The following is a 26,605-nucleotide window of genomic DNA, read 5'->3' as shown; positions in this document are numbered from 1 at the left end:
TCCCTGCCAGCTGGTGAATAGGAGGCTATGCCCATGACAAGGCCATGCCCACCAACAGGAGAGGTGGTGGAAGACAGGGACACCATTCAGCAATGCTCGCCCCCTTGCTGATGTCTTCAGGAAATAGGTAATTAAAAGCTGGACTAACTCACCTAGTCACTGACCSCCCCATTACTTATAAGCCAAATCACCTGTGATGGATCCAAGAGGTAYGCAGCTCTTCCCGCCTCTCATTCCGTAACCGTTGGCATACATCCCAATGAAAGTCTAACACCCCTGCTGTAATTTATCTTGGGTTCTGCCCAGAGCCTGAGTACTGGTATTCATACAACATTGTGAAAGGCATCAGTCAGGAAACACGTGTTTCTGGATGCACAGATGGCTCCCGCACACACATCCAAGAGCAGAATGTGGCCCAGCATTTGCACCAGCTCATGTTACAAGATCTGTGCAGCCAGATGTACTTAGGGAGGATCGAGCCTGGCATGCTAAGTGAAACTTTTGAAAGACACTGCTTTTTTATTTGCCTGACAATTTCTTGGAAACAGTTCCCCCACTGATACATGAGGTACAGCTGAGTCTGCGGTTAAATCAGGATGCTCTTCCAAATTGGCAGTGCAGATAACATGGCAAACAGGAAAAGACAAATGCACTGGGACACGAAGGGTAAGAACAGTGAAATCACATACCTTCAGGGATGCACTGTCCAAGAACAAATTTATAACCCTTACAGCATTTTTTCCTGAAAAACAATAAATAAATAAATAAATAAATAAATAAGTTCTCTAAAGGCTGGTGCTGCCTTTAAAAATAGTCATGGATAGATCATGGTTATGGAGGTGATGAAACAAATAAGATGAGGACTCTTTGCTTACGGTGGGGAGGTATCTCAACATTAAAGAATGCAACACAGAAACCCACCTCTCAATCCACGAGTTGTCTAATGATGCTACAACACTGCCCAGTGAACTGGACAGAGGATTATCAACATAAGCCCTCCACATGGAAGGCTTCCCTCAGCCCTGCTGCACAAACTGCTGTTTAAGTGTAAAACCAAGGCTCACTCTTACCCCAACATCTGCAGCTGCCTGTTCTTCCAGCCGGGACATTTGGGATGTTCTGTGACTCTCAGATGCCCTGATCTTGTGGGATGAATGCATGTTTACTTACAGGCAAGATGCCAGAAGGAAATGGGCAACTTTTTTAAAAGAAAATTTTCTTCCAATAATTCAGAGAGAGTATGAAAATCCACAGAACAAAATCACAGGTGAAATTAAAAACAATGCGTTGTTGTTCCTCAAACAAGATTATTTTGGATCTCTGGAGAGCAGCTAACGACACAAGAAGCTAAGGAAGGGCCCCTAGCTATAATTTTCAGTGATCAGTCATTTTTGGCAAGTTGACTGTTGAGTGTCTGACTGGAGACATTTATAATAGCATGGCCGGCCACCTGAGGCAATACAGAACTCTTGAGGAGCATAGGGCTGGGTACCCCAACACTGAGCCACTCAAAATTACAAGTGGTTTTTGAAAATCCTGCTTCTCCATGTTGAAAGGACACAGCACACCTCAGTGCTGTCCATGCACTCAACCCAGGTCATAATTTTTATGATAAACTGAAGGGTGTTTTCAAACATCTGTCATAACAGTGTAAACTTACAGAAAGGGGTAGATCTCAGCTAGGAGTACACACAAGATAAATGTTATCATTCATTTCTCATATTTTAATAAACCTGGAAAGTGATAAGTGCAATGTATTGAGTATTTCAACTGGAGAGAGAGACAGAGTATTTTACATAGACAAAGGGACAAAACTATAATGGAGATTCTGTAAAACCAGACCTTTTTTATGCTTTCTACTATATGAAAATAAGTCTGAGTGCTGAGAAATATATTTTGTTATTGCTAGGCTGTAATGACATTTAAGCGCTCGGTTGTATCTGCCTGTTTGCTTTCTAGTCAGGAAACTACAATAAGCCACCAGGATTCCCAGTGGCGCTGAGGAGCATTCATGGACGGCTGCAGTCCTCATCGCCCTGTGCTCGTCAGCTACTCGCTGCAGGGGCCGGGTGACCTTTTGAAGGGTCCCAAGGTGGCAACTACCAGAACTGCTGCAAAAGAAGCAAACTTCCATTCAATGTGCTATTCAATCAGGTCTACATGGGTTTGGGGAGAAAAAGCTGTCTATTTTAGAGATTCAGAATTTTTCATGTCTTGTGTACATGCTGAAATATCTGCAAAACTAAGAAACCATCGATTTGATCTTACCCTTTAATTCAATAACTGACACAGAAGAGTGCTAAAGTCATGGAAGTCAATGACACAGCACTCCCCTTTACAATCCACAGCCCATCACAAATCATCATTATGTTGAATTCAAAGCAACTATCAGTTGCCACYGACCACTTAAAACAAACAATGCATTATTCCAAACTATGCAAAAACAAACTTTGGCTGCATATTTTTTCCACTTCCAGAGATTAGCTGGAATATAAATTATATTTAATGAAGGTTGAGCATTTGAAGAGGAAGCCTCACTTTGTTATGCAAACAGTGGTCCCTCATTAGACTTTTCTCCAAACACTGCTGTGGAGTTTTATCTGCAAGACAAACAAATGCAGGAGGAAGGAGTTCAAAGGTGCATCGGGGAGGCTGTTCCTATGCTGCAAGCTGTGCTGATGGCTTTCCAAGTGCACATTCATCTCCTCCTGTCTTCAGAATGGGGGGAAGGCACTGATAAAGGCTTGCTTGTAGCCTGGCTTAAAGGAAAGAGAGCTGAGAGAGAGAGCTGAGAGCAGAGGAGAGGAGGGCATCCACTGTGAGATGCTGGTCCATGCAGTTGTGCCAGCCAGAACTAACCAGGGTAGGCGAGCCACAGCCTTTATCATTTCTACCCTTTAMCCTTTAAATTCCCACCCGATTGTCAGCATTAGGCTCCTTCCAGTCAAAAGCTAAGCAGCTCGTGGCAGCTCCTTAAACTGCACCTAGCCCTGGACAAGGGCTCACGTGCTGGGCACCTTTCAGGAGCAACCCTTCTTTTCTGAACTCTGTTAGTCAGTGGTGGCTTCTGGCTGGATTTGTTCTTTTTTCATGGCTTAATTGTGAATTTTTCTGACTTCTTGGATTCTCCTGACAGCCAAATCACTTGCCCTGTGCAAAATCCTCTCCCACAGCTGGCCTGCCTAGGACACGTCTTATGCTGAAAGAGCGGACTGGTGGCTCCTTGTATCGCAGGGCATGAGGGAAGTCCTCGCTCAGGGATTGCCTCACTGGACTTGGCCAACACCCAGCTAGTCCTATACACTATTTCTGTTACTGAGGAACAGCATGTGATTTAGAGAAAAACACAAGTCTGAGAATCTGCTGCACGCTGAGTTACAACCATTGAATATTGCACTGACACCCTGGAGCACAGCTTAGCATATCCTTGCCGGAGGGTTTGTTTTAATTAAAACAACTGGATATTCTTGCTACCCTGGCAGATGTCCAAGCCCTTTCTGAAATTCTTAGCTTCGATGGCATCTTGAGGCAATGAGTTCCACAGGTGAATCAGATGTTTTTGAAAATTTTTTGAGTCTCCTTTTCAATTTTGTTGAATGTTCCCATGATTTACTGGTAAGGAGATTCAGAAATATTGTAATACCTCTCCTCAACATTTTTCCACATCATGGGAGCTTTAAATCATATCTAATGAAGCAGCACAGAGGAGGGATATGCTGCTGTCAGGCTTACACTCCAGAAACCAATTCCCCCAGACAATAATTTCCCAATTCAAGATTACAGATCTCTGTTTTAGGGCACTCTGTACTCCACAGACTATCAGCATGATTTTGCCAGGGGAGCTGATACTTTGGAGTTAATGCACAGGAAAAGCAATACCCATTTCTCTGAASATTACATTTCAACCCTGTGATGCTTGCATTTTTTAGCCTTTTACATTCCTGGAGAGAAATCTGTCAAAATGATAGACACATCAGTTGAYCATTAGCAAAGGCATTTTAATAGTAATACTTATTTCAAACATCCAGCTCCAGGTTGACATGTCTAATCAACGTTGCACAGCAGCAATCTCATTACACATAATGAGAGGTAAGAGGGGGTCCCCACTGATAATTTTAATGACTGAATAACTTTCAGCAAGGCAGTTGCTAGGCAGCTGTACATATGAGCATGCATCAAACACTGTAAATAATGCACAGTCGTGTAGGAAGTTCAATGACTAAGATGTGGAAATTAACTTGATTCATTATCATTAAATCTGGTTTTCAAAAGGAGTAGCTTTTAGCAGATCTATCTGTTACAGCCTTTAATAGGGTGGTCCAGCCTTTAAAATATTAGAGTCACCTGGCAACTTCTGGTTCTCGTGCAGTCTTCACTCAGGAAAGTGCACAAGCCCAGATTCACAGAGGGTATTGGGCAACGTGATTTGATCACCGCAGTGTCTACCTTTTCAACCCTGTTACCTGTAACAAAATCCACAGACCTTAGCTCAGGACTGCTGAGCTCCAAAAGCATGGGACTCTCTCAAAGCAAAGTCACTCTTGTGTTTGAAAGGTGGCTGCAAGAGAAGTTGAAAGAGGATTAACTACTCCCCTCTGCTGCCAAAGTTGAGGCTGTCCTGGGTCGCCGAATGTTAGAAGCTGGGAATCGGGGACAAACATTTSATAGCTATAAACTTTTGACACATCCATGACTAGGCAACAGCTGAGCACCAGCTCTGAGGATCTGCCTTCATTACAGGCTTCTGTGGACCATCTCCTTGCAGACCATGAGGGGAGCTTTACACTAGCAGCCTCATGACCTATAGACCAAAGGTYCCCCCCAGTGCCCGACACACAGTGTATCAGGACAGTTGCCTCCCAGCAGTGTGTCACTGAGCTGTAGCTATTTGATAGCATCGCCCGAGACAGGCAGGATGAAAGGAATGTGTCTCAATTAAGCCACAACTTTATTAAGTTAGTTTATCTGGGAACTATCAGTAGTAACTCATCCAGTGCGGCTCATGATAATTTTTCCCATAATTGTTTCCACCTGGTGAAGGGCTGCTGTCCTCCCCCAGCCCACAGCTACCTCCTGGCCTGCTGTTGGGACACCACTGCCCATCCATTCAGCAGCTGGAGGAAGGGCACTGAGCTTACCCTTTTTTCCAGGGTCTTCAGGGTGTGCTTTCCCTCCCTTCAAGTCCAGAGTACCAAGGTGGTACTGGTACCAGTGGACAAAAACTGAACAGCTCTCCCCAGCCTCTAGTCTTTGACCTATCCTGGGCAAACCAGGCAAACCTTCTAGGCAGTCTGGGAGACGGACAGGAGGAGGCTGGTGCTGGTTGTCGTGCCATGCACAGGCTCCCATGCTACAGAGCAGGTCGGTCAGGCTGAAGAGAGTGGGGTACCCTGAACTGAGAAAATACTTCTGTGGAAGAAGGGAGTGATTCAGAGTCCTACCAGAGCTGCAACTCTATGGAAATGTGAATAATAATAGGATAAAATTTTAACTGAGATTTAATCTGTATCTGTAAGCAGTAACATGGCAGTGACATGGCATCTGATGACGGCTGGCTCAGAGCTACTTGATGCATTATACAGTTTTTTGTTATCTCAAGCAGAAGAGACTCCAAAGCTCTACCACGACATTTATGTTGAAAAYGATATGTAATGGTCATTTAATTATTGAAAAAAGAAAAGGGAAGGGAAAAGGAAGAGAAGTGGGAGGGGGAAATGCAGAGGAAGAGAAAAGGAAAGGGGGAAAGGGGAAGTGGGAAAGGAGAAGTGGTAAAGAGGAAGGGAAAAAGAAAAGTTTCATACTAGCTTCCAATGAACATTATACGTTAAGGACACTCTTAGAGCTTGCTGAAAATGTCAACAGTACAAACAGAAGAATCCACACCAGGAAATATTTGTCTTCTAGGAGCAAAGCAGGCACAGCGATCACTACATTGACTCAAAAAGTGAGTTTTTATAATAAACTATTATCCTTACTTTACCCTTACTATGCTGCAGGTACCCTTACTATGCTGCAGGTTCAGACAATCAGCCTTCAGGATAGCTTTACCCAAACAAAAGTAAGTCAAGCAGAAGCAATTTACTTCTCATCTGTCATGGGCTAGGAGCACACACATGGGCAGTTTCTAAAGCTTAGCTGATGCATGGGATAGCTTTACTAGAAGATGCAGCAGCTCAGTATGTGGTCAGGCAGGTCAAATCCACTGTCTGACATGCTATTTCTGACCTATGAATGTCAGAAGAGTCTCAATTTAGGGGACATAAGAGCCATTTGACATTTTATGTGGGTTTAGATATATCATCACTGTTATCCCAGGTAGTAGGCTGTTAGAAAATAATGATAATRCAGTAGAGCAGCTAATGAAAAAATCTTGCATGTTCAGCTCTTACATTGCAGAACAGCGTCAAGGAAGCACGTGACAGTCAACCACTGACATTTTGTTCAACAGCAAACCAAAAGCAAGAAAGCCTGCCCTGTGAGAAAGAAGTGCCAACAGAGAATGTTGGTATTTCACTAAAAAACTGAATCCAGAAAATATTTGACTTCCAAATGTTGAAACTCTAAGAACATCATTTATTCTCAAGTGATATTTCCATTTTTGYTTTTTTTCCAATGACAGGCTAACATTTTCATGGAAAGCCAACACTTCTCTTGACAAAGGTATTAAACCAAAAAAAACCAATTTCCTATTGAAAAAAAGTAGAATTTTTTTTTAACTAGACTTCTTCAGACAATATCATAACATCAACTCATGTGAGCCTGTGCCRTATCTTCAAGACCTGAGTTAGCAAAAGCCACAGCATTGCTGTGTTTAATTGCACAAAGGAGTCTTTGTTAGGATGGCTACTTATTGTGTCCGCTCTGTGCTTTTCTTTGATCATCCTGAATTTCAGAAATAAGCAGTGCAGCAAAAATGCAAATGTAAAATACAGTAATTAACTTACAAATATTAATTAGTCAGCTATGAAAGTGAACCAACAACGTACCTTAAAAAAAATCCTTGTTTTCTCATATTATATATAAAGTCCAAATGAGAGCCAGGTCTATCTGCCAAAATATGCACAGACAAGACCCAGCTGCAGTGCAAGTGTGTTAATGAAGTAGCGCAGTAGCTGTGCGAAGTTTAGCCATAATTCACATGGAGAGATTTATAGCAACATGGTTGAAAACTGAAGCAATGCACTTTTTTTGTTTGCTTTTCTGTGGGATACATACCAAAATCTTGAGTAAGAGAGGATAGCCTCCCTGTAGACAGTCGCTCAACATACACTTTGCCATGGTTTCCAGACTCAGTCTTTTTCCACAGTTGTGTAAGGAGATAATTTATGATCACATTGGGTGTAACTCATCAAAATCCAAGCCCTACCACTTCCCGTCACTGTCCCTAGCTGAGGGTGAATGACACAGAGCAGGGTGCATGTCTTTTACTGTCTAGGAAATGCAGCAGCACCTATGACCACAGTAGGTATATGTGCACTTATTTATTTCTGTTAACTGGCTGAATAAAGCAGAAAAAAAAGGAGGATCTACTGGAGCAACAACAGAGACCTACCCTTCACCAGCAAAGCTGGAACTCAGACCTCCGAAAGCAAATCATTGCAACCAATTACTTGATTTTTCTGAAAGTTGGATTTTCAGTGATGAATGGTTTGCCTGAGTCTAGGTCATGTTTCTCATCAGCTACTTCAGTCAAATAAATTTGCCACATTTTTTCTTTCTTTTTTAAAGAAGCCCTGCTATCTGCCCTTTTGCTCAACTCTGGTTATTAACATCAATACCAGAAATAAAATCCATTTCCCGTTATTGTTAATGGGAAGGTTTTGATAAGATTCACAATTCATAGACTCCTCTTCCGTGAACATAAGCCTGGGACCAGATCCCCCCCGGCAGAAGCAATGTACCTCTGTTGACTTTGGTGGACACACGCCAGTTCATACTAACTGAGGGCCAGCTGATGATTTTGAAAGCTCTCTGATATGCTGTTTGGCTGCTCTTTATTTTAGTGTATTGTTAACTGACTCCCTCTCTCCTAGCTACTCAAAGCACTGTTTTGTCTCATCTTTTTATGGTGCTGGAATAGAAATTGTGCTTTCTTCATCTCAGAGAGCACAAGGGACCTTCCAAACTGCTAAAGTTATTTGCAGCTAATGCATAACTTAGTATTTGCGACTGCATGAAAGAAACTGGGAACACATTCCTCTATAAAGGAGCAGCAAAATCTAAGCAGCTTCAAAGGGTGCAGGAAAGGATATGTAAACCACACAGGGGTATGTGAGCGGAGAGAAGGATAAAAGGGCTTTAAATCTCCTCCCCTCGCACACCAGCTTGTGCCTGGTYACAGCACCTTGCTGAGCACACAGTCGTGGAGCCGCGGCGGGAGGCTGTGGCCACCCTGMGCATTTCGCTAATACCCAAAGACCCTGCGGTTCGGCCGCGCTGCGCTGTGTGCATGGAAGAATCACCACGTTTCACACCGGAGGTGCGGACTCCATCCCAGGAAAGCAGCGATCCGGCCTCGCAACTGCACAGAACTGGGCAATGAGCAAAAGACAAAACTTTGCGAGGTCTGGGGAATTTAACCATCGGAAATGTCTGTCCGGCGTCCTTTCGCAGCCGGCTCCAGGGCACAATGCAGCGCGCCTCGCCACACTGGGGTTCGTGGGCTTGTTGCAATGAATTAAACACTACGAGGTGTGCAGACAAAATCTGGGCAGACCACCTCCTCGAACACATCCCCACCGCGTCAGCGGGTCAGCGTTCCCAGGAGAGCCACATGCTCGGACTGTTTTAGCTTTTGGGATGCAGGGAAAGGGATGGGTACGTAGCAAACGCTGCAGGCAGCCTCCCCAGGGGAAGAACAGAGCTCATGAGCTTTGCTCACTGCAGCAGCAAGCAGCATCTAGCGGGAAGCTTTTTGGGTCCATTCTGGACAAAATACAGACTATCAGAGGTGTTTCCTGTGATCGTTCCTTCTGATTCATAATGAAAGAAACCAGTTGTGTTGGGATTTCCATTTGAAACCATAGAGACTAGGGCTTTGGGCTTCGGGGGAAGCCGTCACGCTGTGCTGCAGGGCCAGGACCGACTTTGGCCCTTGCTGCTTCCCAGCCCCAGCAGCATCTTGGGCTGCAGCGCCGTCGGCTGACCACAGACTAATGATCGAGTGGTCGCTCCCGACTGGCACAGCTGGTCACCATCAGCACTTGTACCCGGCTTAGTATAATGATACCCCAAAATGACTAAGTCATTTGCCTGTGAGTTTTCTCTGAGCAAAGAAGGAAAATCGCATGAGGAAAGTATCACACAACTTCAAAAAGGTAATGAAATCACCCCTACTGCCCCTGGAAAAGCCATTTGTTGGATATTTTACGTGCATGTAAACATCTTCTGAATCACATATGTGATTCCTTCAGCACTGGACTGTAATTTCTTCCCTTCTGTCTTGGATTTTTTTTTTTTTTTTTTAATGCAAGGGAATGTTCATATGGTTTGTTGCTAGACAGCATGTCAAAAAAAGCAGAATGGTTAAATAAAAGACTTCTGACTGTTCTCATCTGCTTAGACTCAGCTTTATATACATGTTGTCAGCTTTGTCTTGCTCTTTTTTATTATAGCATTCTTTTATTTTTTGGAGTTGTACCAAGAAAATGATTTTGTTTAGTTTCACAGGTGAAGTTGCTTTGGATTTTACTAAATCAAATTAATGTTTGACAGATGTGAAATTTGGTGGGAAGAAAAAAATTAATTTTATACAAAGATGGCACTGTTTACATTTGCTACATAGTCTAACAAACTGGCAAAGTATGATACATTCTCATAAGTATATTTTCTTCTGTAAAAATGAGTAGCCTTCTAAACCTCATTTGAAATGATCCAATATTCAGCCCATGTTTTAAAATAACTCATCCCTTTGAGATTTAAAGTAAAAAAAGAGAATATAAGTCTTTTTTCCACCATCTCTGACTTCCAGTTAGAGAACTGGAAGCCAAATTTCCTTCCAAGACTGCAAATAGCATGTCTTACTGATGGCACACATTCAATTATTTATCTAAACAAAGGTGAGCCAGAGTACAGGACTAATCACAGCACATCTGTCCAGTCTCTTGGATTTTTAAACTTCCATGACTCTTCACTTCGAGGCTCCAATTTCCTACCAAATATTCATGATAGATAGAAAGTAATAAATTCCATTTCAGTAACGAAAGTAGTGCCAGAGCAACGCTGTAAGGAGCTCTGCTCGTTTGCTGGCTGCCGTTCTTTTGCTGGGTCACTGGAGTCAAACAGCAATAAAATGCTGGCAAGCTCTTAGATTTACTGAGTCCAGTCCAATCCAATCCAGTTTATATAGCATCTTTCATCAACAAGATCGCAAAAATGCTACATAAGCAATGTCTAATAAACTCCTTTTAATAAACAATGAAAGGCAAGCGCCTTTTATATATGCACGCACAGAAAAGCACATCACAGAAACTATGCAAGGAAGTCAGATTTCTATAGCTAGTTCTCCAAACAGGACATAAATCCTGATTAACCCTAAGAGGCAAGCTAGTAACTTGGTTGACATTCACTTGGGGATGAAGGGGGCAGCTGCTGCATAAGGACCCGATCCTGATCCGGCAGAAATCACTGGCAGTTTTGCCATGAACATGTATCAGACTTGGCTCAGACTAATAAAACAAGATTCAGGATGCTGCTTAAGCACGTGCTCAACTCTGAGGATGTGCTACAGCTGCGCTTTTAGGAAGGGCGATGTTAGACACTCACTTGTGGCATAAACTGAAACAACTCTGGCTCGCGTTTGGGTGTCAYTGAAGCCAGTTGCAAAGGTCTTTCTGATTTTGGTGTATTCAGGATTTGACAAATACCCCTGCTCCTTCACTCCTCCCACAGATACACCATCCACCTATACCCTAAATGCACACACATATATATAACCTGTCCTCCTTATCTGAAAGCCATATTTCAGATATAATGATTTGGTTTTCAATAATAAAAGGAAAATTTGGTTGAATTTGAAATTCAACCTTTGGGAAGAAGGTGAAAAAAATTAATTCCAGCCAGGCTTTCATTTGGGATTTAAATAGCTGGAGCTGGGGAGAACCAGACACAAACCATCAGCTTTTAGGAAAGTCAGATACCATGGAAAACCATTTCAGAAAGGTGCTGCTCTGAACATCTTGCTCTCTACACTGACTGCCCCCCATATCAAATTTGATAGCTGGGTTTCTATCTCAGTGCTAGCAAACCTGCACGACAGTGGGAGTCCGAGGATGAAGGCTGCATTTGGCAGCGCTGCTTCTCTGGCACAGAGAACTTCCTACCGAAAGGGCAACACTCGCTGGTGCAGGGGAAAGAGGCGTACGTGAGCTTATCCTGGATTCAGGGGCAAAACCACAGAAACTGAGGATCACCAGMGCAAGATGGACTTCTTGCATCCACTTTCTCAAGCATATGCAGCAAGCAATTTGAACACGATTAAATCACACGCACCTGTATCTGGAGCACCCCRTTGGCCTCTCTGGAGTACAGAGGAGACCCCAACCCCAAACCGTTGCCAGCGCTCCCAGGTCTTTCCTCTTCATCCTCCTCATGAGGGCAGAAAAAACAAACAGCACGTCACAGCTGTTATTCGTGTCACTTCAAGCACTGTCAGAGGGCCCTGCAATACTGCGACTGCTGCAGACAAGGCAAAATCCTATCCAGAAGAAGATGGAAGTACAATTCACTGCTCACAAATACCTAAACAACAGTGTTTTGTCAAAGAGAGAACGGGAGGACGCCCTGCGTTGCAAGCATTTCGCTGTGAGACGTCAGAACCACGACTGCAGAAAGAAACCTCCCCTGTCCACAGGCACCATCGGAGTCGGTCAGAAACCTCAGGGGCAAAATTTCTTCAAATTTCTAAAATGCATTTGAGCCTGTCCTTCCTTTACGCTTTGTTGGGAGGTTCTTACCGCAAATTAAGCCTRAAAATTAAGGGACAGTAATTTTCCACTTCTCCGCCTTTGTCAAAGCCAAAAGGCCCATGAATCAAATGGCTACAATTCAAAAGCCTGTCTCCCCTCTTCTGCAATATACACTTGGTAAAGGAAATTGCACTAATTAGCCACTACCTTGCTATTTCAGCATAAGAAGAAGATTGCTGATCGTTTCCTGGACACTATRTACCATCTACTGACAAGAGGTATTAAATGGCTCCCGTGTTCAAAGCACATGCTTTATAAGAGCGCAGAAAGTATCGTGATCTAATTTTATACCTCATGAATCACATAAGGGTACTTAACAGCCACTTATGCCAAAAGATTTTTATCCTCCCAATACTGGTGTAGAGTCATAGGGGCATGACCCTGCTTCAGTGCAGCCAAGGGAATTTTTCAAATCAAGATTTCAGCCATCCTATAAGCAGCAGAAATAAATCCTTAGAAAAAAACACCCTRATTTTAGAATCATAGTTCCATAGCATAATTTTGGTTGCAAGGYATTTTTGGAAATCTTCGGATCCAACCCCTTCGTCACTGTGCATTTTCCCCTTACATCTACTTAGAATGTCCCTTGCTGCAACGTGGGGCTGTCATCTCCTGTCCTTTTGCTGTGGACCTCTGACAAAAGTCTGGCTCTGTCTTCTCTGTAACTCCCCATCAGGCAGCTGGAGACACCAATTACATTTGCCCCTTAGTGCTCTCTTTTCTCCAGACTGAGCAAACCCAGCTCCCTAAGGCTCTTCTTGAACATAATGTTCTCCAGCCCTGCCAGGTACCTTAGCTCCAGTTTGTCAGCAAGTATACCAAATTGTAGGTAACCAAATCGAACAGTATCKCTAGCAGATAGTCTTTGGAACAGATTAAAGAAACAGAAAACAAAAAATAAAAGTGGTTTGCTAAATTGCAAGGGAATTGGACTTTTGGTTTCCTCCCACCACTTTCTTTCCCCTCTTCCCTCCATTTTCTCAAAAAAATTTTAAAAGAAGAAAAAATGAAAAAGGTAGAAACTCCCAAATGCAATATAAACAATGCTATTTGTTGTGATAATGTTTTCAAACAAAAGAGCTGGCCAGCTCTGATCACTATCTGAGCAACAAGGCTAAGTTAAATTTGTGTTTCTAATATATTTTCAACATCAATAGCAGCAAGGAATTAACTTCTTAATGYAAACCTGTGGAAATTGCTATAAAGACACTAAAGAAGAAATTATTTCAAGAGTGTTTCACTGATCCAGACATTTCTCCCTTTTTTCCCTCTCTTTTATTGTTCCCATAGAAGACCTTGTAAAAGCTGAAACTACTTATTAAGCGTACAGACTTAATGATTGGACAAAGAAAGAAATAATTCTTAACATAACATGTTCACAAGCCAGATCCATGTTTATTGTCCACAGAGATGATAGCAAAACACTCTCTAAATACAGAGCAGYCTCTGTTAGAACAGAATCTATCTCCATGAACTGCTTCCAGCATACAGAAAAGATCTGTTTTTAAAACAGCGCAGCATGAAAGGTCGCTGAATTATACGGAGGTACTGTACCATGGCCCCAGTGCAAAGGATTATTTTTGCAGACGCACATCTGCAGGTTATTTGTTGCAGGGCCGAGTGGATGGAGTAAATCCTGAAACAATTCACTAATTAGGCAAGTATTAATGGAACGAGCTGTTATTTACATGGTGTCATTAGAATGCGCGGTATCCGCCACTGCTGCCGCTGGGACGCTGCAATGGTATCTGCGCTGCTGTCCCCATCTCCACAGCTGCTTCTGTTCAGTTTAGGCTGTAGTCAATAGCTGATGGAAAGTTCATGAAGCAGTTTTAGATGTGGCAATTTGATTAGATCCTTGGTTTAAAYGGCAGGAGCAGGAATGCAATCCGGCCCTTTTTACTGTCAGTGAATGCGCTGCAGTGATTTTAGCATGGAGGGGACTGGACCTCTAAATGTCAGTTAATCCTGCTCTTCTCAAATTTGTGAGCAAAGAGGTGGCATGTGACCATTTTAAAACATAAAGAGTGAAGTTGTTTTTCAGAGACTCCTTGCATTTCCCCACCGCGCTGTGTCCCACATAGGGATCAGCTTTCAAGCCAGGCAGAGTCTGCGCGTGGTGTCAATCGCCCATTAGCCAAGCAGCAATCGTACGACCGACTGCGCCAGGTCCTCGCCAAGCAAACCACAGCCCCAGCCCAGAGCACAGCCCACTTCCTATTGCTTAATTTAACTTAGCTGACACTGGATGTGGCTTCACTCTCCCCATGCGTTCCCCATCTTATTGCTGGAAGATGATTTTAGTCCTGAATGACATACTAAGGTCAAACCCAAGATCTTGATGAGATGCCAAAAGGCTACCACACCAGTTTACCTCCCATTTGACTCCAGTGCCCAAGGGCCAAGCCACCCGCTCGGCACGCTTGGTACTTGCTGCCAGGCTCCAGCTGGGGTAAAGCCAGCCGTGCCACCACCAGCAGCACAGGCACGCAGATGTGACCACGTCTGCGCCCTGCAGAGACCATGGACACGATCATCTGCACCAGCCAGCAGCCTGCGCTCTGCTCCCTGTTGAGGATAACAGCCAAGGGTTTTGCTATCCAGCTCAGCTGCCAAGCTGATCCTTACTTCATCCCAGAGGAGGAACTTTATCGTCTGTAAGAAATTTATGCCCGTTTTTTATGGCTGTCTAAAGAGGCCACCTCTTGCCAGCCTTCCCATCACTGCATCTGGCTACGAAGAGGTGACTGCGTTTTAAAAGCACTCTTTGCTCCTTACAAGTGCAGCTCGCCATTTGGAGAGGACGTGCAGAGTAGCGGAGGGCACAGACACAAGCCTGGCACGTCCCATCCTCGGGCGGCTGGCAGCGACGTGGTCCTCAGCCGGTGGGGACTGAGCATGATAGGAGCAGGAGTGCTGACTTTTGGGAGGAAATGTGCGCACTTCTCACAATGCTGCTTGCTCTGGAGAACAGCAACCCACCCCCCATCCCACCCGTCTCAAAAATATTAATCTTTTACCCATTTAAAATAGATCTTTCCTGTGAACGGGAAATTGCAAAGTCAGAATCTGCAACCTTGCCAAGCTTGTGCTGCCTGGGAAGGAAAAAATAGCTTCAGCTGTATTAGTCCATTAATCAGAGAAACTAAGCCGTAAAAATTTGACCCGCAGTGCAGTTGGTAGTGATGGTATGTGCTGCACTTGGGGAATTTATTTTTTAGTCCTTGATAAGCTTTATTCTCACTTTACCTATAAAAATAAGTATTTCCATGTAAAGAAATAGACCATATCAATTTTAGGCTTTTGGCCCACTCTAATATTACTTTCCTTTTTTTTTTAACAAGAGGGAAATTTTTATGGTTGTAAAGAAACTCGCCAGGAAGTTCAAAACAGACCCAATGTCCTTGCTGTGGTCTGAACTGCTGTGCTGCGCTGGGGTATGCTCCCAACCTGCGCTGTGCTCCTCTGCAGGAGTGGGTGTACTTCCTCGGTGAGGAAAGGGAGCCCTTTGGAGAAGATACCTGTCATGTAAAGCACCTTGGGATGAAGGTGTTCTCCATCTGGAAGTTATCATCAACATGTAACTGGAGGCTTTGTCAAATGGCACATGCAGAAGCACATCAAAACATTTTGCTTTATATCGTGCTTCATTTTGGGTAATTGCTTTAGTGTTGGCTATTCCACTTTATTTAAATAAATTTATTAAATTTATCCATTCTTCCATGATGCTTGTTTTTCTCCTACAATTTATCTAATTCTGCTGTTCCACTGAGGCCTTTCCATAGTAGCAACTGAGGTCTCTAGCCATTGTTTTGGTATTATAGGTGCAAAAAGGGAGATTTTTTTTTTCTTTGCTGTTGGCTTGCAGTATTATGCAGTCACCCTTGTACTAATTAGGCATCACAACTGAAATATAGTGATGTTTTCAGGCAATAGTGCCTGCAGACACATGTATAATCTATACTCATACATCCTTTCCTAAAATCGGTGTAAATTGGGGATGACTATCAGATGTGGTGGATCAGGTTCTAGCCTAGGTAACGATTTGGAGCAAACACACCATGATCTCTGGAATGACTCTGGGGTTAGAAGCATCCAAATGGGCTCAAAATCTTGACTCAGAGGCAAAAAAAAAAAAAGACCAGAGTGAGATCAGAGTCAGGGTTACTGATAATTTTACTCATAAAATGGAGTTTGAGACACACAGGTAGTGCTGTTTTAAAGTGCTAACGTTACTGCTAGAAGGCACAAAGTGAAGATGGTTGGCCTCAGACCTTTTTAGCAGCCCTCTGAGGGGACTGCACAAGAGCTCAGCTCTACAGGATCTGAGCTTCTTCTGGCATTCAACACTGTTTTTCTTTACGACTGTCCCTCAGATTTCCCTGTTTTGTCAGGTTTCCCCCTCCTTGCTGACGGTCCTGTGACAGACCTTCCTGCACGCTAATGCAGTTGCGGCGGTCAATGGCTTCATCCATCGGTGCGGTTTCTTTTCAACTCGCTTTCAAAGGTTTTTCTTCCGACGATGGGTTTTTGCTCTGTCTGCCTGATTTCTGTGAGCCGTGACGAAGGCAAGTGTCCTGCTGGGCATCAGCTCAAAGAGGCGCTTGATGCCAGCGGTGTGTGTGTTTGCTTGCGGGAATACATCTCTCTCAGCCATGCTGCCATGGGGTTTCAACACTGCACTCACAGAGTCGCTGCTTTGTAGGCTAAATCTGGTGCATCCGAGCAAAACCCTTTTGTGACCAGCTAAGGCTGCTGTTTCTTGTCTATACTCAGTGCCACATTTCTTGTTTCTCTGTTTCATTAGCACATTTAAGGTAATAATGATGCACTGTCTGATACAAAATGATTCCTTAACTGCTGTTTTCCTCTCAATATTATCCAAGACTACCGGATTCTTCATTTCCCTGGCTACCTCCTACCCCCAGCAAGCATGTTTCCTTACCGTGGGCATGCTGGTGCCCAGGAGATCCCGGAGCGCAGAATCGCTGTGGATGCATGCCGAACCGCCTGCACAGCCCTTGCTGCATCGCAGCATCGCCTGATGGACTCTGTGTTGTTCACACAGCGGTTAGATGACTGCAGCAATGTACAGCCCCTTCCCAGATGGTTTTTCGTGCTCTCCGCAGCGTTCATGCAGCCTGTCTGCGTCACCACCTCTCACACCACCAGCTTCTCCCATGCTTGGAATGGGCAGAACGAGAAGCGGCAGCTCAAACGCCGCGGAAGGCTCTGGCCACGCGTCCCTCCAGGCACAAGCAGCGACTGCTTGGATGAGGGCATCTTGCCTCCGAGGCAGGCAGGGACCCAGCTCTTGCAAAGCTCCTGTGGGAACTGTGGAGTGGATGGCTTCGTCCTTCAACCAGTGCCTTGTCTTTAATTATTTGTTCAGAATAGTCATAAACTTTCTTCAGTGGGAGTAGATTTCCTTCCTATTTTCCTAGCTGTGTACGAAAGCTGTGTTCCTAGCTGTGTATATAAATTTATGCATAACAACGCAAATTCTGTGTATTATGGAAGGGACTGTGCTGTGGATATGAAAAATGGAAGATCACTTAAAAAGGAAAGATCATCTTTGGCCTTTTGTGCAAGGTGAAGAGAAGATACAGAGGCTGCCAGCCTCGCAGCCTGCAGTGGTGGGACTTGCAGGGCCCTGCTCCTCCACAGAGCAAAACCCACCCACCAACTGTTTGGACAGGATTCCCAGATCCATCAGGAGGCTGATTACGCRTGGTCTGTTTGTCAGGAAGAGCATCCTGGATCGCCAAGCACCAAGACAAGCACAAACCCAAGGTCCCGTCTGCCTGGACCAAAGCGACGGCGTTTGCAAGGTCCTGTGCTTACCCACTGTTTTATAAACCTCTGTATTCTGAGATTAATTGTGGGACAAGTGTCAATTCAGAGAAGTGACAGCTCTGGCCCCTGCAGCCTGGCGGAGGCGAGGGGCCAGCAATGGACACAGGACCTAATYCCCCGCAGGAAGATGTTCGCAAGCGTTGGCAGATGACAAAACGATTGACTGCTCAGGACTAACCGCAAAACCGAACACACTTAACAACTTTGATAATTTCTTCCTGCTAACTAATGGTCTTCTAATGTGTTTCTTGTTACTGGAGTCATTACTAAACTTCCCAGCATTTTCAAATTGCTGCTGAGCTTCGGTAAGTGTRATACGGACTGCCAGGGGAGTCTGGAAGGCAAGGTGTATTTTTTCTGTCTGGCTTGTCACGGACTGCTGTGGCCGGGGGTGACAGTCACTTTGTCTCTCCCCTGAGTTAAACTTAGGTCCTCCTGGAAAACACATGCTGTGTCCAAACAGCAATACCCCAGGTACACACACTGTATACCCAACGCATTAGTCTGTGTTAGCCTTAAGAGACAACGTTAAATTTAGCTCTAAGGCTAAATCAGTACCAGCAAAAACAGGATTAGGATTGCAAGATTTATACCTCCTTTCCTCTCAGAACACACATTTTGCTTCAATTTGGACAGCCTCTAAATTCCCACCAGTTTAATCTATGTGCAGTCCCTACGCATTGTCTTTAAGTCCATTCCACAGTTCACACAGTAGACTTACGTGGTGGTAATATTTTATCTAGAATAAGAAAAACTATTTGTTTTGTTTTGTACTCTGTTTATCAGTTGGGTTTTATTCCCAAAGCACTTAAAAGAAGAAAACCCCAAAATTTTTATAGCCTGAGATATCAATCTGATTCTACAAAGTTATTTGAAAGTGCTACACTATATCTGGCACACTCTAATACATCTGGAATAACGGTTTGGCATGCGGTGTAAAGCAGACTCCCCCAAAGATGTACATGGAAGGCCTCATACTTCAAACTGAAATGAATATCATGTGCATTCCCAGAAAAATTTCACTTCTTAGTTTAGAAAAATATTTTTTTCCTCTTTTGCTGCCTAATGAAGTGCCTTGTTCAGCACTATTGCAACCCTGATGGGCACAATGTGTATCATAATCTCACCATCTGCATCATTCGCATTCCTAAACATGGAATCTCAGCCAGATGTCTGACTTATCTCCAAGGCACTGACTTTGGTCAGATGGTTTTTATTTAAATGAATCACAAAACTAACAGAAACACAGTATCTATTATCTATCACAACTGCATATAATAATTCAGAATGAATTTATCTTGGGCTCTTTTACTGTTACCCTTGCCCACACAGACACTTCTGCAGATGAATCATCTAAAATACAACAACAAAAATCAAATGAAAGGGCAGGCAGGATATTAAGCAGAGTACTTCATTAGAGATGAAGTGTGCAGATTGCGCTACAAACAGAAGAAAAACACGCTGCCCATAATAATACAGAGATACCAAAGCAACACAGGTTATAGTGACACAGAGCACCAGCTCAGAACCAGCAGCATGGGTGCACAGTAGTAATAAATGCCATCATGGGCAACGCAGGCCGTGACTTGAACATAGCACCTACTCTCTTCTCCTTACACATAGAGCTTGTGGCTTCTACTGACAACTCATGTGCAGTTTTCCAGAACAAAAAAGCACTTTTCCTTGRAAAAAAAGTACATCTTCATTTAGAAACWTGTAGTTATTACATGTTTTTCTCTGGCTGGGATTTCTGGACCTTTCCACACTCCTAGTTATTACTGGTAGTTGTAATAACAGGTTTTTACTTCCATGATGTTAACTACTAGAGTATGAGTGCTGCAAATAGAAACCAAGTTCAACATAAAGAGATGTCTAAGAAAACTGCAGTAAATCCTTAGATTTCTTAGACTTCCTACCTAGATAATTCCTTATATTTACTATCAAATGAACACAGCTTTCACAAAAGAAACGCATCATTATAAATACTATACTAACACCAAAGCGTCCCCGACATGGACCAGAATCCCACATTTTTATGCAAATCCTCCTCGAAACCATGATCCCTGACCTAATGTATTTCCAAGCCACAGCTAAAGCAGGATGCAGAAGGTAGGTCCATATGGGCTAGCTCAGAGCTTCCTGCAGAAGTACATTGCAAGTGTGGGATAATCAATGGCATCACATCCTGTGCTATAACTATCTGYGATCTTCTGTGAAGTAGCTCAGATTCATCTCAAATTCACCCCATCGACATGAAACGGGGAAATTTGCCCCTAAACCATCAGAAGGAGCTTGCCTCCTTGCCCGCGGTGCCCAGCTGCCCCTCCTGTCGTGGCAGGGTGGGAGGACGTGGGGAAGCACCGCGGCAGGTGTCCTCGAGGAGGACAACCCGCGTGCCCCTGTGCACTGTGCGGGAGGTGTGCCCTGCTCCCTGCGCTTTCCCAGCCGAGCCACGAGCCGGCCTTTCGCGCGCGCTGAAGGAGGGAGCTGTGTCTGCAGCGYCRTCTCCCCGCGCACGCCAGGGCGACYGCCCCCGCAGCTGCGCGGCTTGGACCCTTGGACCAGGCTGGTTTGCAAATCAGGGGGATGTCGCAACACTTGAACTTCACTGTGTTTGGACCTCCCAGGAAACTGTGCCAGAAGTAGAGCTAGGAAAAAAAGAAAAGAAAAAAGAAAACCCAAACCAGACTGCAATCGTGTAATTAAAGGCTGTATTATAACAGAAAATCATATGTGTTCAGTGCAAATTATGTAGGCGTGTGGTTAACGCTGGCATTTCTTAATTTGTAAGTGCTAAACCTTTGGCATGTTTGTAAGGTCACTGTTGTATGTAAGAGCGATTTTATATTAATCACCGCAACCAATGTGCCAAATTCCCTCTCATGCTCCCTGAAGCTGTCACAGAGATGACATTTGTCTCCCTGTATTTTTCCAGCTGATGTCCAACTCCTATTTCATCCCCTGAATGACATCATGGATGCTGTCCTGCAGAAGGTGCAGCCAGACTATTACAGAGTGACACCCTGCTCTGCAGCAACAACCTGATGTCCGTTTACCCGTACCTCCCCGAGAGGCCAATGAGCCCCAGGTACAGTCCTGGGAGCACACACTGCTCGCCAAAGGGATGTCCCATAGCTCAGCAATGCTAGTGGGAGTCCAAGATGGGAGAAGTGGGAAGTGTAGACCTGGGTGAAAAATCATGGGAAGGGGCTCTCCAGTCTTTAGGCCCAGCTCTGCAGCTCATGCACCCACACCAGGGTCCCTTACTGAGCTGGAAACCCTTCCTGGAGGGGACAATTTGGGGTGCCCATGACTGAACATAGGCCCCATCTTGCCAAATGCTCCACCGACAGCTCAGTGCCAGGGAAGCTGTGAGCATTACCCATATTCATTACCTAATGGCCTGGGTCCTGCCTGGCACACAGCTCAGATGTCTGAATTTTAGTTAATTCAATCCACAGTTGACGTTCAGGACCATGCAGTACTACTCAAAGATGCAGAAGCATGATGTCCCAGTGAGGTTGCTCCTGTCCAGTAAAGTATTACCATGATCAGCAGTTCCCATCACAGGGTGATCTCAGAAGGAAAAGCTACTAGTGACTGACAAAAATGACTGATGACTATGCTTGAACATAATGGCGCTAGATCATCACCTTTACCTGCATGATACAAAACTTGCAGAGAGGCTGACAGACACCTCCTGCTTTGAACACATCCTCGCAGCTGCCTACGTCCAACCTGATCTTGCTGCCTTGTTACGCTAGAGAGGGATGGGCAGGACCTATCTGCCCCACCATAAAGCAATGAAGTAGTTGAGAGAACATCTGAGCTCTTATAAACATGATTAATTCCTTTTCCACAGATAAARCCCGGTGAGTTTTATGCTGCTACCTACAAAAATGTCAACAGCACAATTTCTGACCAGGATTTAGCTGTTGCATTTTGACAGCTATGGCAAAGAACAGCAAAATGGTCAAGACTGCTCTTGTTAGAGCTGGGCAGTAAATTACATGCTCTGCTCCATCCACAAAGAAATGTTTATTATCTGTTGCCAAAAACCACAGCGCCCTGGTGTTTCCTCGGGCTTGCTTTCCATCTCTACAGCCACCAAGGAGGCTGTTACCCCAGGAAGTCTCATTTAGAATAAACAGTTCTTTATGTTCAATATCATAATTCCCAGAGAAAAGGCTGGAGYTAGCTAATTAGCAATTAAGCATGACAGACCAGGCAGCCGGGAAGCGCCAGTCTCAACTCAGCCTACCCGCAAGTGCATCTTTGGGGCTAAGCGCTGCCRTGAACCTCGTAACTTTTCCCCTGGCCTCGAGGACACCCGGGCTACGAGCTGGGTAATTTCTTCTTCCCTTTTTTTGGTGGTAAATAGTTCACTGTGGGGGGCAACCCAACAACAGTGCTGCTTCAGAAAATGACTGATTTTAAGGAAAAAAAAAAAAAGAACCTGAGTGCCAAAGAGTTTCAGTTCCTTATTTAGAAGTGTTACAAAACTGGAACTGACTGATTGCTTTTCGCAGGCAAAAAGGAGAATCGACACCCCCAGGCAAAGGTGTTTCRGGGTAGACCTAAATCAAACTCCATGATTTCTTCCACTTCAGCCTTAGAGCCATGAGGTCCCCGCTCCCCACCTTCCCCTCTGCAGCCCACTGGGCACACCAAAGGGTGAAGGGCAAACAGGTCAGATAAGTGACCCTCCCCAAAGCAGATCTGTTTTAAATACAAGCAAGACTAGCCATTTTGCCAGTTAGGGAATTACTCATGGATTTTCAAGTGCCAAAGATTTTTGGTTCAGGTTAAAGTCTTGACCCTARTCAAGACCCTTTAGCTCAACTCCTAATAATAGGGGTTAATCTTCTCTTGTCAACATGGGTTGTTAAAAGATCATAATAGTCCCTTGCTGGGTTTAAAATCTGCAAGTTGAAAATATATTAACATAATTAAAGCAATGGCAGGCTATAAGAAATGATACTCATGCTCTGGCTCATCTGTAACTTGAAAGTTGGGTTTTGTTTTGCTCATTGTACTACATAAAATAGCTGTTTGCTAAGATACAACTTGATTGCTGTCTGATGTTTTGTAACRCGCACAGATATTGTCTCACTTTTGAAATTTCTAAAATTTCAAAGTCCCACAAAGAGAGTCTTCCAATTCCCACTGGCCTGCAGGAAATACTTGCAACCCATAAGTTTGAATCAAAACAGGACTTTTTTTTTTTATCAAATCTTGTTCAAGTTATTTTTTCCATTACAAAAATCCCCCCSAAATCATTATTTACTTATACATTCTTTGCTACTTAGAAACACAGAAGGAGAGCACAAACGCACCAGCCAGCAATGCACTGAGGATCATCTTTGGACACACTAATGGCTTTTCATTCAGCAAACAGATTTTGATGGAGGCACAGCTAACGCTGAGAATGAAGCTGGCAACACAGAGGTTSCCAAAACCCTTATATAACAAAAAGGATCAGCAGTGTGTGTGGTTAAAAACAAAATAGTAATGGTTGGGCTGGACTGCACTGTATACATGGCGCCCTGGAGACAGCCTTATCCTGGATACAGTAGGGCGGTCAAATAGTCTTTTTTTTTTTAATTGRTTGGGAATCACATCCAGACTTGGCCCTTGCATGCTGGCTGGTTTAAGGAGTGGGTGCTGCTCTGTGTGCAGAGAGAGAGCTCTGCATCTGCCCTGGCCACCATCCCACCCCRGCCCACCGGAGTCTGTCCCTCCGGGGCAGCTGGCAGTGAGGAGGAAGGTGGGGAGATGAGGAAGGCTTCCTGGTCTCCAGGGCATTCCCACAGAGACAGCAGGGGGAAAAAGGGCAACATTTAAGTTCCCTGTTGAACTGAAGGCAGGGGAGCATGCACAGGACAAACTGACAAGGAGGTCTTGATCTGCACAAAAATTCAGGCAGCAGAAGAGCAGCGTCTCCATCCCACACARCAGAGCGAGGACCGAGCACGGTGCCAGCACTGCAGCCTGCCCCGCAGGTCCCCATGGCGGGTAGCAGCTCTGTCCCATTGGTCCTGGGGGCACTAATCTGCTTTCTTGTCTTTAGTTTTCTAAAGGACCTAGAAATGCTTTGCAAGAACAATATTTCACTGGCTTGCAGTAAACCCGAGGCAATAGCCACTGGGGATGCATGGGAGGTTGCCCACGTGTCTCTTGCCTGTCCAGGACACCAAGGTGGATAGCTGACCACTTCTGCGTTTGGGCCAAACGCTGCGTACGGAGCGCTTGGCATCGCTTCAGCACCTGAGGCTCTATCAGCGCCCCATTTCTGCCATGATATGCATTATTTTGTCAACTGATGTTTAACACCACCAACTTGTGAGCAGGCAACAGCGGCTCCCGAGCCCCCAAAGACAGCTGTACTCCTAAAGTGAATCCCGTCCCCAGGTCTCTGGGAGCTTGCCAGAGGACAGGCGTGTTGAGGGATCTACCAAAAAAAAAAAAAAAGCTACTATCAAATAACAAAAGGTCCAGGGAAAAGTGACAGTGATGTTTAGAAGTATGGAACAGTACCGTAAGGGAAACATGTAAATAAGACAAGGACTCTTCAGTAAAAAAAAAAAACAGGGACAACGAAAGGGAGGAAGAACATGGGTCTGAAGCTYGTGAGTGGTGGGGAGCAGGCGAATAAGGAAGAGTTATGTGCTGTTTCTCACAAAGTGAAAACTAGGGAGGGCCTGAGGAAATTATCAGGCAGCAGACTTGGAAAAAAAAACAAATAACAAGTACATTCTCATGCAAAGCATGATCAAGCTATGAAATTTGGGATGAGGCAGAGATTAGAGGAGCAAGGAGGTTCACAAGGGACTCGGGCAAATTCATGAGGAATAGCTCTGGGTGGGTATCAGACACAAAAGCCTGCACATCCCCACTGGCACAGGCAGGCCCCAAAATGCTGCTGGCCATCAGACGGGGGGGTGTGCAAAGAGAAAGGACTCCCCAGCACTCTTCTTGTGCTGCCATCTGCTAGCATTTTATCTAAGCTTGTAGTAAGTCACCCACCGCCATGCTGTCTTAGCCCCTTATAAATTAATATCAGCTGAATGCTGGTGGCCCCAGGCTACGTGGTCTGCTTTGATTTACTTAAAAAGTTGTTACTGCAAACAAGAATCCAGAGCCAGAGCTGCTTGCTCTCAGCATACTCAGCTACCTGAGCATGTTTGAAGGCAAGATAAAGCAGCCCTCCAAGTGTTATGACAAGAAGCCTTTTAGCAAAAATGAAGCAGAGAGACTCTGTTTACAAGAACGGCTTGTAAATGGAAACCAAAACTCGAATTTGAAAGGAAAACCACATGGCCATAATCTCTCTCCCATGAAAGCAGTAATAATTTGGACGTCATACGACAAGCTAAATGGTCTCCTCTAGCTAAATGAGGATTACAATTACATTCTTGGATCATACCTGACCTGGAGAGTGCTCTGAAGTGCAAGGAGTAAAAAAGACCTCCCTCCTTCACTGTGCTACATTTCCCTGGCACAGCCTAAGGAAAGGTTATGGAACAACTCAAGTTAGCTTACAGAGCAACGCAAACGATTTTTCTAGAATGAAACCTTGACGTGAATGTTTCCAACGTGGATGGATACCAGCCTGCTTCCACTGCCTCACTGTCAACAGCAAATGTGTGAAGTATGTGATGGATTCATGTCTTAATGCTGCATTTCTTAATACAACTTGTAGGTGTAAAGTAAAGGGGGATTTAGGAAGTCATTCTAAAATTTATTTTGCTGGTATACATTCCATGCAAAGGCTGGACTTTGGTTTGTATTTCATCCCAGATGAATGATAAGCTAGGAATTACTCCAAATGACTGCATCAGATGAGGTCTACAGTGGACTAGTATATATCTGTGCATGTACATATGGATAGATAAATGAATTATCTAATACCCATGCAGTTGCTCTGCCAAGAACCTCAGTCACTAACGTGCATTTTTCTCCAGCTGGAAATCACAAACACGATGCTTTGCAAAGCCTCAGAGTGACTTATGATTGGAAGGTGAGTGGGACAATCAAAAGGAATATGCTGTGCCAGCACTTCGGCAAGGAACAAAGTTTTATTTGGGCACTTTTAATGCCTCACAGCTGCAGCAAAGAGATTTCTCTTCTGAATTTCCATTCTGAGCACTGCCATGGGAGCAAACTCCAAGGCTGACCTTCCCTAAGCCCACTCTTACCACAGTGTCACAGCAGCTATGAAAATCTAGGCCTGGAAGAAAGTCTAGAGAGCACTCGACGGTGGCTGTGCTGGCAACTGGTAAAACATGCAGGGTGTTGGCTTTGCTGGCATTGCCGTAATGTTAAACAGGGAATAAAAGACAGCATTAAAACACCAAATGCAAAAACCAATCCCAGTTAGAAGGTCTTCCTCCACAGCTCTGTCAAGGAGGGAGCAGTATGTAGCAACACACAACATCAAGGCACTGGCATAGGTAAATGTATAAGAAAACAGGCAAGTCCTGCATCTCCTTGAGAAAGCTCAGGAGACAGAGAGAGATGCTCTTACCCACACAGTTAAGTGTTTTACAGCACAGCCCTGTAAYGCTATCGTGCAGGTTTTATTCCAGCAGGAAGTGGGCATGACCAAAAGGCTCACTGCAAAGAAATCACACCAGCAGCGACCTCTCGCCATGCAATGATAACTGTGTCCARTTMTGGGCTCCCCAGTGGGATGTGGCACTACTGGAGCAAGTCCAGCGAAGGGCTACCAAGATGATTAGGGGACTGGAGCATCTCTCTTATGAGGAAAGGCTGAGAGAGCT

General features: G+C 44.5%; 1 protein-coding gene across 1 annotated transcript in view; it reads right to left on the bottom strand.

Moving 5' to 3' along the window:
- The window catches only part of CCBE1 (collagen and calcium binding EGF domains 1), a 108,180-nt gene that overhangs the window by 24,441 nt on the left and 57,134 nt on the right, over positions 1-26,605 (bottom strand). The window contains exon 3 of the mRNA XM_026087256.1: positions 690-742. Coding sequence (XP_025943041.1) covers positions 690-742 — 53 coding nt within the window. The remainder of the gene's footprint in view (positions 1-689; positions 743-26,605) is intronic.

This window comes from Apteryx rowi, unplaced genomic scaffold (genome assembly GCF_003343035.1).
Source record: "Apteryx rowi isolate R43461 unplaced genomic scaffold, aptRow1 scaffold_71, whole genome shotgun sequence".
NCBI classification, from domain to species: Eukaryota; Metazoa; Chordata; class Aves; order Apterygiformes; family Apterygidae; genus Apteryx; species Apteryx rowi.
The sequence above is the reverse complement of the archived record's forward strand: the minus strand, read 5'-3'. Positions and strand labels throughout refer to the sequence as shown.